Source organism: Saccostrea cucullata, unplaced genomic scaffold, assembly GCF_032062105.1.
Source record: "Saccostrea cucullata isolate Sc308-1 unplaced genomic scaffold, CSIRO_AGI_Scuc_v1 ctg8617, whole genome shotgun sequence".
Taxonomy (NCBI): Eukaryota; Metazoa; Mollusca; class Bivalvia; order Ostreida; family Ostreidae; genus Saccostrea; species Saccostrea cuccullata.
Window position 1 is genome coordinate 1 of NW_026926727.1, and position 12,511 is coordinate 12,511.

The 12,511-nt window shown below is 32.2% G+C and overlaps 1 protein-coding gene across 1 annotated transcript; it reads right to left on the bottom strand.

Annotated features, from left to right (window-relative positions):
• Positions 1-2,123: 2,123 nt before the first annotated feature.
• LOC134272521 (sarcolemmal membrane-associated protein-like) lies at positions 2,124-12,481 on the bottom strand (the record flags this gene model as incomplete). Its single annotated transcript, XM_062754743.1, has 3 exons — positions 12,259-12,481; positions 2,492-2,720; positions 2,124-2,138 (listed from the first exon to the last, which is right to left on the bottom strand). Coding segments are annotated over exons 1-3 (257 nt in total), but the record flags the coding sequence as incomplete, so codon positions are not given.
• Between the last annotated feature and the right edge of the window lie 30 nt (positions 12,482-12,511).

A 12,511-nucleotide genomic window follows, 5' to 3' on the forward strand; every position in this document is an offset into this window, starting at 1 on the left:
CATCATTGTCGGCTTCAGCTAATGAGTTCTGACAAGTGTAAGACTGCAAGGACAGATTAATGACAACTAGACAGGCTATATGACTACTGAAGGTACTGCTTCATGAAGTCTTTGGTGAGACTATATCTCAATTTGATTTCCTGAAATCTTACTTTTCAATAAAACTCTTTCATTCAAGTGGCTCAATCTCCAAACACCACTACATAGACAATATTATAGCCCAATCATCAAAATAATAGCATTTAGTACCTGATCATTACTGTAACAGTACAGTAGTAAACATATTACATCTGACGGTGTAATCTCCTTAGTACCTTTGGAAGATCAAGTTCATTGCTAAAAGTCTTGTGCATATGCCTATTGATATAAAAGGTATTCCAAAATTGTTAAATCAAATCTACGATACTTTATATAAAAAAAAAATTCTGCTAAATATCATACATGCCAAATAAAATACATTAGCAGTAATTTGTAACAGTCCTATCACTATAGATTCCTTCAGGATTTCTTCCTACACTAGCCCTAATCCTTATATAATGATAGTCTCTAGAACAGACCCTAAATCTGTATAATCTGATGTTCTAGTGGTTTGTTTGTTGTTGTTTTTCTGCTTGAATACTTAGGACACAGACCCCCCTCACTCTGTAGACTTGATTATATTCACTAAGGCAGGGAGTGAATGAACTCCCAGACTTTATAGTGGCTTCAACACGTTAAATGCTTTCTATTGTGACTGTTTCCAGTTGGTTAAATTCAAAAATAACCAACAGTAATCTATTCCATTAGAATCTAAAGCTGTCTTTAAAAGTACCTGACTAATCACTTCAGTTCTGAACACTTTAGTTCTTAATCCTTTTCATCAACACAATGATTTATCTAGGTTGTGAAGCTGAAGAATACAGTCAGAGGTTTTTCTGCTCTACTCATACTATGTTTATTTTTAAGATTTCCAAATCTTGAATATAGCATACATACTTTGATAAGCAAAAGCCAGACACATTGTCAAATATATGATCCTATACTAGATTTATAAGTCATTAAAGTGTAACTTTTCCTTACTTAATTCACTATATCTGCAATTAAACAGCAATGCAATCTAGGATGCACCTCAAATTTATACCATGGTGCTTTGTTCATTGTAAACCCATTCTTCATTTTTTTTGTAAAGAAAGTTAAAGCCTTATTAATAATTTCAGTTACCTGTTGATTGCAAATAAGCTAATGAACTCATTATACTGCTGAAGTATCACACTTATCATTCAAATATATCTATTTTAACTAGCAAACACAAGGCACAACTTAACATACAAACACCACGCTGAACACAGGGCTGTATATCATAATAAGATTGAAAGAGAGACACCCTTCTGTAAGTCAGCAGCTTCTTCTTAAGGTCAAGATCTAGTAAATGAAGGGTGCCTACAGATTTATCAAATTCAAGAAATGAATTCCTTTAATGATGCTTAATAACTTTAGCTTGGTCAAAAAATGTGTTTCGGGGCATAATTTGTAGGAAAATAAGATGAAAAACCATATTTTAAACTGTCATTTTCAATGAAAAATTAAGAAAATTAGTCATGAATATGGGAGTTTTTTCCATAATCACACAAACAAAATATATCCAGATTGCCTACAGTCTTTCAGAAAAACGGTAATTTGTATGTTCTTGGTCTCTTCTTTTAAATAATGTTAAATTGAATATAGGTATCCGGACTACTTTTCAGGTTATTTCAAATTGAATTCCATGAAAATACTTTATTTTCTACATAATTCTATTAGAGCTGTAAAGTACGGGAAAAAGAAAGTTGAAAGTGATTATGACGTCATAATGGATCTAGCACCAAAAAGTTAGTCTAAAGTTATTTACTAGATCTTGACCTTAAAACATTATTTGTATCTAGGTTTACAAAGTTCCATTTCCTCTCTGAATCTCTTCCTGCTTTACTTCAACAAGTAAAACATCTGACTGATAAAGACAACACCTGTGTAAGTCCTATCAGGTATATACATGTATACAACACTGGTCAATCTGAGCATCACCTTACTTAAGGGAACATTGTCCGAGTTCTTTACCAGTTGGCATACATTCAGTACCAGATCAAAGTAACCTATACATACCTTACATTTCTAACTGACAGCTGTAAATCAGGAACATGCAGCTTTAACACAATACCTTACTTCTATTTCATGTAATGCAGGGAACAGCAAAAAACCTTTACTTCAACATGATCAATTCACTTCATATCCAAGTAAAAGTGAATGCTACTGAACTGATATACGAGTTATCATAACTTTTCAAAACTAGAAGTAGAAAACAAATCAACAATTAGCAGTGATCTGAAAGTGCTGACAAGCAAGGAGACAAGGCAGTGATATCATTCTACCACAGACCTTTTTTTTATGACCGTTGTCCAAAGTAAGAGAAGAGACCTGTCCATATCACTGCATGCAAATATGTAATGTTCTTCATATATATATACAAATCTCTTACTGTTTTTGACCTACCTTGCCATTTTCGTACCACACCACAGCATGATTCCTGGACAGAACTTTACAGTCGAAGATGCCGTTGTTAGAGGCGGGTCGAGCCCGGGCCACGGATCGCCCGATTTTGACGGGCTCTATGAGGGAGATGTGGCGCTCCTGGAACGGGTGGGAGTTGGGCTGGCAGGACAGGATCACCACGCTGGACATGGCCTCACGGAAGTCACTGCCCGGGTCTACTTTATACAAAAAATAAATGGGAAAATCAGTATCTTTAAAACTCTTAACGCAATGGTATAGTTATTAGCATTACAAGAAATGAACTGTTTGAAAATAATGCCTAGCAGGACTTTTTTCATCTCTTAAAAAAAGCATTGCTCATTTGTACTTGATGATTACAAATAGATTAGGAGATGTATTTTAGTTGTGCATTGAATATTAGAATTGCTATGTCTGTATGTGCCACCACTAATACTATAAATTTCCAACCTATGAGATAAATTTTCCGGTTACGATCTCATCTCACGTTTAGTCATGATATGATCAGCTTAACAAAGGACCTCCTAGCCACTCTTGATGATATGTCATAGGTCGACCCTCGTATCAAACATCAGTTATATGATACAATAGGTGACTGTGCATTCTTCAATGACATGATTTTATCAACAACAACTACATTAAAAGCACTAGCTAAGGGATACTAAAAGTTATCATTACATGGTAAATATTATATTATAATAATTATTTATGGAATATGGTGTAATAGACTATTACTAAGAAATTTAACTTTGAAGTTAAAATACTGTATGTGTACTTAAAATAGCTCACTTCATATTTTAGCTGCCTTTGCACGGAGAGCAATGCGCTAATTCATGAATACCACTAACAAATTATTGATAAATATGATACACAACATGGGCATGTATAGCCCTAATTTAAGACTATGCCAATAACTCCAAACCCAGTAATTGCACTTAATTTTGAATACACCAATTTATTTACACATGTACAGTATGTTGCCTGATGACAAAAGCCCTGCAAAGCCTTCCTTTAATTACTAACAAGATTCTGTGCTACAACTCACATTCATTCATCCTACTCTATATGTTAGTCCTATTGGAGCTTCTTGCTGTGAATTCTGAATAATAATTATAAATAAATGTTACTAAATAATGAACATTATAATAGTCATCGACAATCACAAGTCATTTGCTCTCGATTATATTTGATAACTGATAACAAATTTTTAAAATATTATTTTCTCATGTTTTTATTTCCCTTTTCCAAAGTATAATATTGGACCAATATTACCAGGTGTTTCTCGATGCAAATTAACACTTAAATATTGCCCAAAATGGTGAACTTATTACAAATTTCAATAATTAAATGGTTTCATGTATTTTTCCCCAAGCCTGAGAAATTGGGTCATTTGCGACAACCTATAGCTAAGGCCATAATAAAAATATTCCTAGATTCTCATCCCCGCCCGCCCCGATTTTATACCCCCGCCTCGATTTTTTTTATTTCGGTTTTTCTTCGTCTTAATTCTGATCGGGATCGATATTAATCTACCATTCTACTTTCGTTTTAAATCCCGCGAAAGTCGACATGATTTTGACAGCTGAAAAGATGGTTAATTGCTGTAATACATGCGTATATATTTTAAACAAGGGTCATTGGTTGAAAAAGATTGGTGATGATGTGAAGTAAGAAATAATTGAACCTTTATTATGATTTTTATTTGGGTATTGTAGATAAAATTACACGGATTGACCAGGTCAATAAAAAATCTGCAAAATTGAAAAAATAAAAAATATAAAATAAAAGCCGCCCGCCCGCCTCGATTTTTAAAAAAAATTCGGATGAGAATCTAGCAATTTATTTATTATGGCCTAACCTTAGCATTTAATCAATGCAATACATCATTACAGGATACTGATTGATTAATTAACTGTTGATGAATTTGTTTACTTCAGATGTGATTGGAGACATATTTCTGAAAGTTTAATAATACTGGGTTCAATATAGAGTAACTGAACTTTGTTACCCTGCAGTGACTATCATCACATAAATTGTTAAACCTAGTTTCAATTGTGTAATTTTTTTTTTTGCAATGTTAATTAACTTTCCTATATCTGAATCAAATGTTTAAAAGTGATCTGTATAAGTTTTTTGTGACTTTTCTCAGCAAATGAAACATTTAATTTTTATATACCTTTCAGGTGACAGTTTCTCAATTCCTGATCAAATATAATATGATGTCAACATGATGCTATCTATATGGGTGTAACAATACAGATGATACGTCATATTATGAATACACTAATCATAATGGGCTGTATCATAATGATGTTGATACATACAACCATATTTCAATGTTCGTATTTTAAAAATAATTTGATTTTCTTTAGCTTTTCATTACATGATGAAAGGAAAAGTTCACAAATACTAGTTTTACATATGCATCATGTCTCTTAAGTTTTTACCCCCACCTCTAGAACAATCATCTGATAAATACTATAAAGGTACTAGACTAGTGCATCAAAACGCAAGTCTTATTGGGGGATTGTAATCATATTTCAAGCCAACCTTTTTCTTCTGCAGTCATTGGACAAAAGAGAATACTCCTGTAGTTTTATGTACCAAGCAGAAATTAGATCATTTTTTTCTTTTAATTTATAAATAATTAGCAGTTTCTTTATTGGCATACAGAACTTGTAAATTTTCTGAAGAATTTTTTATTTCTGTCCTCCAAAAATGTCCTAAAGAAAGTGTTTTGAATATTATTCGTCTAAAATGTATATGATAAATTCTCAATGAGGATAATTCAAGCATTGTGTCTTGGGAGATTTCTGAAAACTCTCAGTTGTTAATAGCAAGCGCAGCAAGCGTCGCTCGTAACTGCGAGCTCTAACGACAACGCCTGGGCGAAGAGGAAAATTGGACTACTGCACATTCATTCCATTGAATTTTTTTCTGCAGTAATTTTGACACACAATGCATCGCTTCATACACAAATGTTAAAACCATGTTCTCGGGAGAATAACAACAAAAGTTACAAGAAAAATAAACTTGCCTTGATTTAATGAATTTATCTGTTTATTGCAGAAAAAAAGTCATAAACTGATTGAAATCAGCCCTGATCACATGGTTCAGGCTTCCTTTTGGTAAAGCCAAACGCAAACGACGTTATGTGACGTCAGAGTCTTATACGCACCAAATGTCACGTGCGGTTTGACAAGTCCGATCTAAATGAAAACTGGATAAATATCTGTGCTCGCCCTAACGCTTGCACCGTCAACATATTAGTCAGAAGAAACTGGGGAAATAAAGTGGAAAAAACGCTGTATGTTTTAGCACAAACTTTAGCATGTTTAGCTAGGATTTTAAATTCTGGCAACTCATCATGTTTATTGGAAGATGATGAGATTGCTAAAATAAGTAAAATTAGATTTTGTTAACAATTTATTCCTCATTAAAACTACTTCTCCTTCAAATCAAATGCTGTTTTAGAAGTACAAATTGCAAAAAATTCCACTTATATGGTACTAAGAAGCTTTCATAATGCAGTCAGTATTCAATAAAAAACAGAAGTCTCTGTCGAGACTGAAGCTCTACTGGCTTGTACTTATAGCAAAGGAAGAGGAAAGAACTTAAGCAGTTGGGAATTGAAAATTTGCACAGGCAAAAAAGAGAATAATGATCCTTGAATAAGTCTCTTTATGTTCTTAGTGTAGTCTACTTGCAAGCCATATTATATTATAATCAGACTAAAACTGTATTTGAAGTAGCAAATTTGAGAGTAACAGAAATTGCTATCTTTATTAACCAAGGTAATAATGTTCATTGAAGTCAAAAACGGATATAAAGAATTATGTACCTTAGTGTAGTCTACTTGAGTGCCAAGATATATTGAAATCATACCAAAACTGTAGGAGGAATAGCATTTTGAAAGAATTTCACAGAAATTTCTATTATTGGTAACAACGCCAACACCGTTCGTCGAAATCAAAAACCGATATACAGAATTATGTATCTTAGTGTAGTCTACTTGTGTGCCAAGTTATATTAAAATCAGACTAAATTTGTAGGAGGAGTAGCATTTTGAATGAATTTCACAGAAATTTCTATTTTTAGTAACAATGCCAACACCGTTCGTTGAAATCAAAAACCGATACACAGAATTATGTATCTTAGTGTAGTCTACTTGTGTGCCAAGTTATATTGAAGTCAGACCAAAACTGTAGGAGGAGTAGCATTTGGAAAGAATTTCACAGAAATTTCTATTTTTAGTAACAACGCCAACATCGTTCGTCGAAATCAAAAACCGATACACAGAATTATGTAACTTAGTGTAGTCTATTTGTTTGCCAAGTTATATTGAAATCATACCAAAACTGTAGGAGGAGTAGCATTTTGAAAGAATTTCACAGAAATTTCTATTTTTAGTAACAACGCCAACATCGTTCGTTGAAATCAAAAACCAATACACAGAATTATGTATCTTAGTGTAGTCTACTTGTGTGCCAAGTTATATTGATGTCAGACCAAAACTGTAGGAGGAGTAGCATTTTGAAAGAATTTCACAGAAATTTCTATTTTTAGTAACAACGCCAACACTTTTCATCGAAATCAAAAACCGATACACAGAATTATGTATCTTAGTGTAATCTACTTATATGCCAAGTTATATTGAAATCAGATCAAAACTGTAGGAGGAGTAGCATTTTGAAAAATTGTTTACAGACAGACAGACAGACGGACAGACGGACGGACGCCGGACGCATTACTATCGCATAAGCTCTTCTGGTCTCTGACCAGTAGAGCTAATAACATTTCAAAGACTCTATTTACAAAATTTGCTTAAATGTTTGCTTCAACTTCAAGTATATAAAAAAGAAAAACCACCTGTTATATTATTCTAAAACTGTGATAAACAGGTCCAGTATAATCTCTTGATTTAGCTATATAGCTTTAAATAGCTATATAGCTTTATTAAGCTATTCAAAATAGCTTTATTTAGCTATTTATATACAGTTTTTCACAAAAATGTTTTTTGCTGAAAATAAACAAAAAGCCGCATGTATTTGACTCTTCAAACATGTACTATGGACTATTAAACAACAACTAGTGTTTCAGAATCGGAGGAAAAATACAATCGATTATCGAATCGAATCGGAAACACCGTTTCAATTCATAATCGAAAATATCGGACATTTCTCATGTTTCTTTTTTTACATTATTAAAGGCCTTAATTTTGTATTGTGTAATTAATAAGAACTGCAGTAAAGAACACATAGGCCAATATTTCAGTTTTAATGAATATGGTTATTTTCTACAATTATTAAAGGAAAGGATAACACTTGTTTAAATATCAAAGAAAAATAATTTTAATAGTACATGTATATATAAAATTATGAAACTGATAACTTGTAGACAATTATATGTTTCATTTTTTTTTTAATAACATTTAAAATATTTATAATTAAACTATATTGATCAGTTTAACACGTTGAAAATTTTGATTAAAGGTTTTGATTTTTAATTAAGGAATGAATTTAATAGCTACCCATTTTATACGGTATAAACTGGGTTGGGGCAGTTTACGCTTTATAAACCGCGAAGCGGTTTATAAAAAAGCGTAAACTGTTCCAACCCAGTTTATACCGTATAAAATGGGTAGCTATTAAATTCATTGCTTATAATTTAATTTTCATTCATTTGATGTAAGAAAAAAAGAAGATTGTTCCAACAAAATGACTTCAATTTGTACAAAATTTGAATGTAACGTCAGGCGGATTAATACGTTTTTGACGTACGTCATTGTGACGTAGGCAACCCATTTTATACAATATAAAATAATTTTTTATCCAATCAAATACAGCGTTACAACCAGAATTAAATTATAAGATGATAATTTTCATTAAAATTTTATTCTTATATATTAGGAAAAAATTAAAGTAAAAGTTTAACAAGTTGTCTACCTTCATAAATGTTCACATTTGAATGGGGTACGCACAATAAAAATAACACTACTTCTTTTGAATTCCTTATATATATGATTTAAAAAAATGGTAGCATAGTGTTTAACTTCTGACTGGCCTCTTAATATTTAAACTTTAAAAAAATAATACATAAAATGTGAATGGAGCAGAGTTCCCGAAACTAGTCAAAAATATGTCGGACAATTGTCCTGTAAATATTCAAAATTCACCGGACAGTTGTAAAATTTACCGGACATTAATTTTTTGTATGTAAATTTAACATATTATAGGATTGGAAATTGTAACGATATAATAAATAATATGTGTAAATAAAAAGATGGCAAATGCAGATTTTTTTTAAAAAAATTATTAAAATATTTTCTATAAGGCCTGTGTATGCAGGATTTGACGTCGCCGACGGCGTGTGATGACCAACGCTTAATTCATCGTATAAAATTATTATGTCCTTTCTGACAGATTTTTTTTTAATTTTTTTTAAAATAAAATCTGCAACATGACAACTCTTGGTTGATTGTTTGGAATTAGTGGGAAATATATGTTGTTTTCCAGGCTTTTTTCTTTTGGATTTTGGATTTTGGTATTTTATGTGCCAGGAAAAATATTACGTAAAATATCAAACTCGTTTTAAAAAAGCCTGGAAAACGTCCGATATTTCTGACTAGTTAAAATTTATTATACAACCTCCACACAGTTAAAAATATGTACTAATGATATATTAAAGATATGCAAATTTATCATGAAAATGATGATTTTAAGTGAATTTGTTGTCGTTTTACTACATTCAAGTCAGTCCGCTATTTTTAGAAAAGGGGAAAAACGTGCATGTATTTTAAATGCTATCAAATACATTAAAAAAAAATCCAGAAGTTGGTATAATATTATCATGTTAATAGATTAAATTATAGAGAAAATAATAAATGGTAACAAATTGTCTGTAATCAAGCAGAAATAGCAGGCAACTCTTGCAACCCTGCAAATTCGTCCTTCAAAACGAAAGTAGATTGATTGTCACATTTTTTTTACTGTCAGAACTACAGAGTGCATATATTTATCAGAGGGAAAATATTTGTTTGACAGTGTTTTTAAAACTGTTTTTTCCTCCCAGACTTATGGAAATTATTATTTTAATGTGTAGCTTTGTATGTATTGTGTATTAGACAATCACCGTCTACATTTTATTTAAACAAGATCTGGTGCGCCCCTGACGTTTTTTTCATTCCTGTTTATTGTCAGGACAATTGAATTAAATGATTTTGTTAAGATTATATGTAAACGTTATACAGTCTGTAAAAAAAACCATCGGACATTTTGACCGATAAAATTAAGATTTTACCGGTCCCATTCAAAGTTTACCGGGGATCCCCGGTGGACCGGTGCGTTTCGGGAACTCTGATGGAGAGTAGAAAATATCGTTTCATATGAGAACAGAGGAAATTCAGGTTAAAAGACAATTTTTTTTTAAGTGGTGCTCTTAATGGTTGTATTTAGTCATCAATTCTTTTGCTGCCTATATGAATTATGTCTGATGGAAGGGAATATTATTTAGATTAAGCCATAATTATTATTTTCTAAGCATGTTTACGAATTTTTCGCTGACTCAGTTACCAAAGGTTACAAGCACCGTTTAGACGGTCAGGAACTTGTGTGCACATGGAAGATGCATAAAAAATAAAGTACCATCTTTGTACAAGAGAAAAAAGGTGCAAAACACGAAAAAATACAATAATTGTTAAGATTTAGCATTATGTTTAACATGTTTAAAGTATCTATATATATATATATATATATATATTAAGCGACAATCGATTTTGCTGTTAAGCTATCGATTGTCGGCATCGCCAAGCTTCCAACGACGATTTTTCGATCGTCGGTGACTATCGCTGAATCACTAACAACAACCAAAATCAAAGATAGTTATAACTTTGCAGCTTTTGAATACTTTTAAGCAAAGAGAGAATTTCTTTTGTTAGACTAACTGTCCACTACCTTGGGTGCCTTTAGGCAAGGAAAAGTATGATTGCTTCTCATTTTGCTGAGCTGTTACCAATCAATTATCTTGTTGAACATAATTGGTCTCCATTATAATATCATTGCAGAAGTAACTGTATCAATTGCCCCAAAACTTGTAGAACTTTGAGTACAAAGTCTCTCAAGGAGACGTAATTTGATGAGTGATTTTTATATGCATTATTTTAAGAAGATTTCAAAGTTGTATATCATCACTGCAACATGGTGCGCTTTTTTGCACATACTGAGAAAATTACACCTTTAAGAAAAAAGTGTAGTAAAATAGCTAAAATAAGCTATACTGAATAGCTGAATAAAGCTATATAGCTATTTAAAACTATATAGCTAAATCAAGAGATTGTACTGGACCTGATAAATGCCATAGGGGCTTGTCTTCCGGATTGATAAATGTAAAAAAAAAATTTAAAAAATTTGTATCTACATTAAATACACTCTAAAAATTGCTTTAATAAAAATTCTGACATGATCAGGCGAGAAAAAAATGTTTTTAAAAAAGTACTACACCTATATACATAAACTCAAAGGGACGCAAGCTGACATCTTGGAAAAAATACCCCCTCCCACTTCAGCACCTATTTCTGGACTCTAAGGCATTAATTTATTTAGTTGCCACAGTTTCTTCCCTACAGTGATGATTTTCCTAAATGTTGATGCGGTTCTCATTCGTGGACACGCGTTTAATCAACAGAAAACGGTTACAATTTCTTCGACTTGGAGCTCATCTCGCTGAATCGACCTCAAAAGAACGGAAGTTGACTTTTGTAACGGAAAACTCAGAGGGTAATCGAAAGCAAATGGTAACACCAAAGGACTCCCAGCTTCGCGGAAAAAATGTTTACCGACAAGAAAAAGATAGTGAAAACTGATAAATACCGGCTAAAATTTGGTTTCACAGGCTAAATTGTCAAGACTCATTTTATATACAAGTGATTTGTTACATAATTTACAGGACACTTGCTCTAAAAGCACGCTATAGGATATACCACGATTAATGCCCTTGCGTCGTTACCATGCAACCTTGTCAACTTCCGTTCTTTTGAGGTCGATTCAGCGAGATGAGCTCCAAGTCGAAGAAATTGTAACCGTTTTCTGTTGATTAAACGCGTGTCCACGAATGACAACCGCATCAACATTTAGGAAAATCATCACTGTAGGGAAGAAACTGTGGCAAACTAAATAAATTAATGCCTTAGAGTCTAGAAATAGGTGCTGAAGTGGGAGGGGGTATTTTTTCCAAGATGTCAGCTTGCGTCCCTTTGAGTTTATGTATATAGGTGTAGTACTTTTTTAAAAACATTTTTTTCTCGCCTGATCATGTCAGAATTTTTATTAAAGCAATTTTTAGAGTGTATTTAATGTAGATACAAATTTTTAAAATTTTTTTTTTACATTTATCAATCCGGAAGACAAGCCCCTATGATAAATGCCTCATCTGTTGGCTTACTAGCGTTCTTATTCAAATTAATTTGCCGTTTTACTTACAATATGCGTAAATAACACATATTCTAACAAGAAGAAATTAATTACTCATGACATCGACAAGTGTGAAGATTAAGAACAATCGTGACTTTCTTATAAGTCAGGAAATGAACAAAAGTCAACATCAATAAAAACACATCCTGGTTCAGCGATAATTAATCCAGATGCATGTTCTTAATTAATGCCGATTAGTTAAAATACTGGTCCATTTACAGGAAAAACTAAAATCATTCAAAAATAGCAAAGAATCGAAGGTATTTACCTTTCATACTCATACTTCGGAACTACTCAAGTCTTTAATAATCCGCCATCTTGAATTTTTCCTGAAGAAAATCTCTAAGCAAAAGCAGAAATTCTAAATTTCAATGTAGAAAATAGGAGCCTAATTCATAAATCTAGTTTACAATATAATAGAAAATATACAAAATGCACAAAATTATTCCTAACTTAGACAAATATGCACTTTTGTGCAAAAAGAACATATTATTCGTTCCGGAAAATGGTTGACCTAAAAA